The 7,772-nt window shown below is 37.2% G+C and overlaps 1 protein-coding gene across 1 annotated transcript in view; it reads right to left on the bottom strand.

Moving 5' to 3' along the window:
• Positions 1-588: 588 nt before the first annotated feature.
• Positions 589-7,772, bottom strand: part of RAB8B (RAB8B, member RAS oncogene family) — a 57,811-nt gene continuing 50,627 nt past the window's right edge. Inside the window, exons 7-8 of the mRNA XM_032417146.1 lie at positions 5,005-5,055; positions 589-4,183 (exon numbers count right to left, since the gene is read on the bottom strand). Of these exons, the coding sequence (XP_032273037.1) occupies positions 4,091-4,183; positions 5,005-5,055 (144 nt within the window). The 3' untranslated portion in view covers positions 589-4,090. The remainder of the gene's footprint in view (positions 4,184-5,004; positions 5,056-7,772) is intronic.

The raw sequence follows: 7,772 nt of genomic DNA, 5'->3' as shown, positions 1-7,772 counted from the left end.
TTCACATTAAGCTGTTGAAGCAAAAATAAAATATGCTGAAGCCTACACAGAAGGATAATTCTATGGAAAAACTAGATATTTCCCATTAGGGGCATGATTTTAGTCAAATAGTTTATGGCATTTTGCCCTGAAGGAACTCAGTGTCAGCTGCAAACAAACAGAATAAAACCCATCTGTAAGGCTGTAGGAATGAATTATAATAATTAAGTTCACATTTTTAAAAAGGTAAGAAAATGAAACAAGAAGTTCTATTAGTTCTTGGCAATAAGAAATGCAATCACATATGGCACAAGCATTTCAAAAAATGAAGTAAAATTTGAAAATATCCCTAAAATAATTGTTTGCTGATTTTCACTTCTAGAAATTTCAGTCATTTAGAATTTTTTCATACTGAACAGGACTCCCATTAATTTTATTAATCTTAAAAAAAAAAAAAAGACTGATTCTCTGTAAAATTGTGCTGGGATTAAAAATTTTATTAGCATATTCCCTCTAGGACAAGGAATTTCATTTTTTTTTTTTTTTGGACATTCCATTTCCCTCCCTTCTTTGGATATAACAAGAAGGGAAAAAGGAATGTCCTTTCTCTTAAAAGAAAAATTCTAAAAAACCTGACGGCAGAAATGAGTGCTTAAAATCTGAGATAAGGAAACCAACATAATGAAATGCTGTTTTAAAATTTGAAGCTTAGAAGCTCATCTTTAAAGATTAAGTACTAAATTTATAAAGAAAGCTAAGTCATGAACTAGAAAACAAAATCTGCTTAAATGCATCACTTACTGTTCACAGGAAAAACTTTATAAGTCTTAATACAGATTCTTAGCATTCAGAATCTGTAAAATGGAGTTATAATCTCTTAGAAATTTCTGCAAACGTTCATCTATATTGCACAGCTAAATTGCTTAATGGAGACAGGGAGATCATACTTTGTTTGCACTAGTGGATATGACATGTATGTTCTATTCTAGAGTAAACTATCTCCTACCTTTTCCAATGATGTCTTTAGTCCAAAACAAAACATATAATCTAAATGGTGTTGGATGCTTAAAGGCTGGCTCACCGGTTTTCTACCAGGTATTAGAATACTAGTTAGCTAAATGAGGTATAATTAAAAAATAGTCCTTCAAAGTAAAGAGTATAGTCTTCTGAACATTTATAACAAAGACTGCACAAAATGTTCATGTAAATAGTAAGAAACCCTGCGGCACCTCCTAACCAATGCACAGGTGGATTATTTTCTCATAATCTGTATGAAGTAAAACATAGCTAAAATAAATTCCCAGTGAAACGTTTTACAATCAACTGGTTTACATGCTACTGAGTTACAGCACATTTTCAGTGTCTGATATCCTCAGACTCTAGGTGAAAAGGTCTAGTCCAATCATTGTCAAAAGATTAGCACACTGATAATAAAGTGCGGCCAACTGAACCACGAATACTGCTGCGAAAGTCTTCATGTACCTTATCCATAAGACCACAAACATGTTCACACAAAACTAGATTTCTTCAGTTTCAGCAGGGAACAGACAATTATCTGTCACTAAATTCATCTACAAATAGAAAAAATAATGCACTATATGTACATTATTAAGCAAAGTGGAATATTTATTGGGTCATTTTACCATGCAGAAAGTGAATTTCCTATGGTCTTAGCTCAAATTATATACAATTTAGCAAAGCTAAATGTAAGAAAATAGCAAGGACGATTTTTTTCTATATAACAGAGCATATACCCCCAAATTGCTGCTACTTCAAAGAGCACTTTTAGACTCATCTAACTTTTACAGGCTCTTTCAAAGGGAAGTTCACGGAGACTAATTATTAACCCACATAAGACAAAAGAAGAGAGAAGGAATGAAACAAAAGCAAAGCAATGTGTTTAAAAAAAAAAAAAAAAAGCTAACCACAGAATATGTCAGTTTTGGTTTGCAGACAACCCCTGAGAAAGAAACCAAAGTGTTAAGACACCAAATAGTCAGAGGTAAATTACTAGGAGAATTACATTCATACATGGTGTCATAGCACTTGCCTTTTAGAAAGTACTTCGTTACCATTCAGAAAGCGTAACTGCTTGGATCTTTTTCAGAAAATTAGTAAATACAAGATGTTTCTAAGAAATTATTTTTTTCTTTCCAAAAATGTATCTAATTTTAAAATGGTAGATGTACAACCAACTTTCAATCAAGCAACTACTGATTATACGGGGACGCCAACAGGTGCCTGTGGGCCTAGAGGTAAGTACAAAAAAAAAAAAAAATCAAGAAGGCTGAAATTTGTCAACATTAAGTTTAGTGTATCCATCAAAAATCGTTCTGGTATATTTGCTGCTGCTAAATTGTACGTAAGTTTTCAAACAAGTAGTAAACGTTTGACTGGTCCAAGCATTCTAATGCTACATCTTAATCTGACGCAGGATGCTCTGTGGTAACAAGCAATCCATTTCCATTTTCATCTTCACTCTCCATGATGGTAACCTTCATGAAACAAAAAAGGCCTAACAGGAAGAATAATTATTGGCAGAATTCATTTCCCTAATCACCTATTCATTACTCCCTTCCGTATTATGACACTGAAGGCTAGAATAACAACAACAACATGATGATCTGAATTTGGCACATAAGTTAACGCTAAACAGCTTTTTTTTTCTTTATGTGAAGGTTTCATCTACAAAAGGAATACCAGTACCAGTGTCTGGTGAGAAAGGCAGCTAAGCTTTTGGTTGGCTTTGGCCCAAATGCCTGGACCGAGTTCTAGAACAACAAACCTGAACAGATGGAACTGGGTCCTACGCATTCAACAACAGCTGTTTTAAAATGGAAACCTTGCTCCTATTTTCTCTAACGAAAAGGCAAGACTTCACCTAGAGGCTGCACAAGGTCTGATTACCTTTGTTCAAAAAAAAAAAAAAGAAAAAAGTCCAAATAAAAACAGAACAAAAAATCATTCTGTTCACCATTACCAAGAGCTCTCTCTATTACATTTATATCAACAAGTTAATCTCTCTCCCTATAGGTAAGCTTTCTACAGACAAAAATCTAAATCTAATACTTGTTGACTCTTGCAGACAGGGATCACAGTAGGGACGGGGTATTACAAATAAAGCCAGCAAGCTGAAGAGTGAACTTAAGAAAAAATACACTGCATCTATTACATTGCTGATGTGACAGAACCACAATAAGATGCTAAAATAAGACTTAAATGGTACATCTTTCTGCCTATGTAAAATTTCAGCTCAAGAAGTTCACAATTAGAAACAGACAACAATGTTCAAATATGTTATGTTTTTGATAATGGCATGGTTACAATAGGTCACACATAGGCAAGAATAGTAAATACAAACCCCAGGAAACGCAAGATTAAGGTGATTTCCAAATGTAGCTTCCATTGATCAGAGAGAGGTAATCAATTGAAAAAGTGACTTATTTAGCTACCCAAACTCTCCAGCAAAAAGGTCAGGAATGAAACAAAACTCTAAACAATCCGAAGAAATAAAGGAATTGTGGCCTCTGACGAATAGATGGACATTTTTTAATGAATTTTTAAGATCACTTTTATCAGAATTTAGTGATTCTTATTTAAGGAAATCACAAATTAGAGCTCTTAAAAAATTCTATCAATGCAATAACATCTGGCCACATGACCCAGACCAAACATCTTTTAATTTTAGTATGTTAACCTCTGCTTTAAATGTTTTACTTTTTTCAAACATCCCAAGCGCACAAATTTGTCTCGAATTCATGAGGCATAAGTGTGCAAATATGAGTCTGAGACTGTGGTGTAGCAGGGACAGGCTAACACTGATGTGCAAAGTGAAAAAGAAAAGGTAGCAGCTTCTGGGACAAACCAAGGAAAAACAAGTTAAGTCCTCCGTATGTCTCCACTTCATTGCTTCCATGTTTGAAAAAAAGAGCCTGTTATCTTGATAGGCCATGAGGCTGGAATGCACGTGGCCTTCTGTGTGGAGAAGTCGAGGTTCAGTGGTGCTCTCAGCGGCAGCCGGGCGGTGTGACTCTGAGGCTGGCTGACCTGTGCTTTCAGAGAAGCAGGAAAGGGTCCTTTAGGTGTGCTGCAGTCTCTCAGAAAGAGTTCATCAAAGTAGCGAACAACGGAAGAAACTGGTCTTCTTTGATCGGTTCTCTGTTATTTTCACTGGTCCCCCCGACCCTGATGAATTGCTGTCATTCTAAAAAAGAGCAGATGAAGTTACCAAGGAAGTAAAAGCTTCATGGTTTGATCCCAATTATCTAAAACATACAAATATCAAACCACACCACAAAGAAGTATTCAGTAGAGTATTTTATTAGAAAGGGGACTCGTCAGGCTCTGATGTCGTCTGTATCTTTGGAAATGGTGGAATAAAATGAGAAACATATTTTTTAGGATAGCACCTTTTATATTAATAATGTATTAGATGGGAAGCTCCTATTTCCAGTTCAGAGAAATTACAGCCAATGGAGTGGAAAGTTTCAAGGGTAATGATGGCAACAATGTTAAGATACTGATATAGGCAATCCTCTTACCAGAGGTAAGAACAGTTGCTAATGTAAGGTCTACAATTATATTCAGGATTCTGGTGAAAACAAACTTTCCAGGTGGGCCTAATGATTCATCACTGACATCATTTCTAATTTAAGCGAATTTAGCAACTTTATGATCACAATTATACAGAGAGATAAATATCTGTCACATTAAAACTAAACTAGATAATTTTATGGCAAAAATTAAATTTGTGCCATTATTATTTTAATTATTCTGGTCAGAATTCCATTAAAGACCACCTACAGAGTCAGATGAAACGGAAGCAGCCGCAGCACAGAAGTAAGAAACTTGAAGAAACAGAAGTAAGAATCAAAATTCAACCAGGTGAATACGTGAGTCAGGAAAAAAATGAGTCAATGTGAATATGTTATAATCAGGCCTATCCTTTTTATTCAAATAAATAAACAGCAAAAATAGAAGAAATTTAACAAATAGCATAATGAAAATAAAAACTGTGATACAAACCATTTTTCTGTTGAGTTTTGTCATTATATCTCGTGCAAGTGTAAAAAATGCCTAAAGGTAAACCAAAAAAATTATTAATATATGTCTATATTTTAAAATAGAAATGTAGAATTTTTCATTATTTCATTATAAAACATTATTTGACACTTTTTAATTGAGAAAGGAACATAACTGTAATCGTAGTATACACTTGAGTATTTTATCTTATTTTTCAATGATATCATAAACACTTTCCAGCATTATAAAACTGTCATTCACGGGGCGCCTGGATGGCTCAGTTGGTTGAGCATCCGACTCTTGGTTTCGGATTGGGTCGTGATCTTGGGGTTGAGGGACTGAGCTGCGGGTCAGGCTCTGCGCTCAGTGTGGAGTCTGCTGGAGCTTATCTCCCTCTCCTCCTCCCCCTGCTCATGCATGCACACTCTTTCCCTCTCTAAAATAAAGAAGCAAAAATTTTAAAAAACTTATCATTCATTCATTCATCAAATATTTTCTGCACATAATCTCTGGCACAAATTCCTAATGTGACACTCTTGAGTGATAGGTAGCTTCCTCAGTACACCAAAAGCACCTGGGGGGGGGGGGGCAGAGGTTCTAGGTCACCCCAGGTCCTCAGAGCAGAGCACAGTGTCTTATCTTGGATATGCTGAATACCTGTTTAATAACTGGATGAATAATTATGTATTACTCTAGAGCTCTAGAATCTGTTTTCACAAAAATCTCTACCTTTTATCCCCAATCTCTTCTCTTTCAAAATACTTTCACTCTTGTACCTGAGAGTTTTTTCATCTTCTATGTCTTAGCTCAGCTAAATTCCCCACTGTGGAAATCAGCTCAAATAGAAGGACAAATCTGATCAATCTCAGTGACATTTTGTGCCTAGGTGTCTTGACCCAACAAAACATTTTTTAAACCTATCATCTCTACTTTGTTTCTACAGAACCAAGACTTTTTTTTTTTTTTTAAAGATTTTATTTTTAAGTAATCTCTACACCCAACGTGGGGCTTGAACTCACAACCCCAAGATCAAGAGTTGTGTGCTCCACTGACTGACCCAGCCAGGTCCCCCTCTACAGAGCCAAGACTCTTTTTTTTAAAGAGTCTTCGGGGGGTGCCTGGGTGGCTCAGTCGTTAAGCATCTGCCTTCAGCTCAGGTCAGGATCTCAGGATCCTGGGATCGAGCCCCAACTTGGGCTCCCTGCTCTGCGGGAAGCCTGCTTCTCCCTCTCCCACTCCCCCTGCTTGTGTTCCCTCTCTTGCTGTGTCTCACTGTGTGCTCTGTCAAATAAATAAATAAAATCTTAAAAAAAAAAAAAGTCTTCAGTCGTCTCCATGCTAAACATACAATTGTCAGTCTCTTTGTTCCCAACGACTTCTGATGCCCCCCAAAGATGTTAGGCAGAAGGATTATGTCCAATCAAGTTGAATAGAAACAATATGATAACCACCATCATCACTTATTATCAATGTTGCACTGTCAACACTGGTCATCTGTGAATCTGTTTCTAAAGAAGCCCATCCCAGCTTTTATGAAAAGCTAACTACGCTAAATTAAAGTTCTGGGAAAACTGCTAATTTCTGCCGAATACCTGGTCAGAATAAGCAGCTCAGGCAACTCCCAGCTCTGTACTTCCATAACTCAAAGCTCTCTGTGAGCCACAGATTCAATCGGGGCGTAGCCATGAACAGAGGCTTAAACCTGCTCCATTAAGCCAGGGTATGGAGCTCACTTTGTGGGAGCGACCCTACCTGGGTCATTTCAGTGCACAAATTTTCTCCTGTTTCTACTTAAGAGGCTCCCCTCTTTCTGATGGAAGGAAATCCTCTTGTGAGCAAAGCAAAAGGAAGCATTTTTCTGCTCTTCTATGACTGTGTAAATAAATCAACAGAAGCTTCCTGTTTCCTAACACCCATTAGCCAACCTGAAAAAATTAGTTATTGAAAACAAAGAAAAAGTTCTGATTGGTGTCCCCTAACCAATAAAGTCATTTAAATCTTGATTTTTTAGCCATAATGTTATGGTGAATGGTGGTAACCTAAGAAATTAAATGTCTACAAAACCATCAATATTACTGTTTATTGAATGATATGTATTAACACACATGTATCATTTTTTTTTTTTTTTAAAGATTTTATTTATTTATTTGACAGAGAGACACAGCGAGAGAGGGAACACAAGCAGGGGGAGTGGGAGAGGGAGAAGCAGGCTTCCCGCCGAGCAGGGAGCCCGATGCGGGGCTTGATCCCAGGACCTGGAATCATGACCTGAGCCGAAGGCAGACGCTTAACGACTGAGCCACCCAGGCGCCCCACACACATGTATCATTTTTTAAAAAAGATTTTATTTATTCATTTGAGACACAGAGATACAGAGAGAGAGAGAGAGAGAGAGAGCATGAGCAGGGGGAGAGGCAGAGGGAGAGGGAGAAGGAGGCTTCCCACTGAGCCAGGAGTCCGATGCAGGGCTCGATCCCAGGACCCTGGGATCATGACCTGAGCCAAAGGGAGACGCTTAACCATCTGAGCCACCCAAGCACCCCCACACATGCATCATTTTTACAACCAGTTTAAAAAATATTTTTTTTATTTATTTATTTATTTATTTATTTATTTATTTATTTATTTATCAAAGAGAGAGCGGGGGAGCGAGGGAGAGTACACGCACAAGCAGAAGGAGCCCAATGCAGGACTCGATCCCAGGACCCTGGGATCATGACCTGAGCCAAAGGCAGACCCTTAACCAACTAAGCCACCCAGGAGTCCCTAAA

Source organism: Phoca vitulina, unplaced genomic scaffold, assembly GCF_004348235.1.
Source record: "Phoca vitulina isolate PV1807 unplaced genomic scaffold, GSC_HSeal_1.0 scaffold20, whole genome shotgun sequence".
NCBI lineage: Eukaryota > Metazoa > Chordata > Mammalia > Carnivora > Phocidae > Phoca > Phoca vitulina.
Note: the sequence above shows the minus strand (reverse complement) of the source record. Positions and strands in the feature narration are given on the sequence as shown.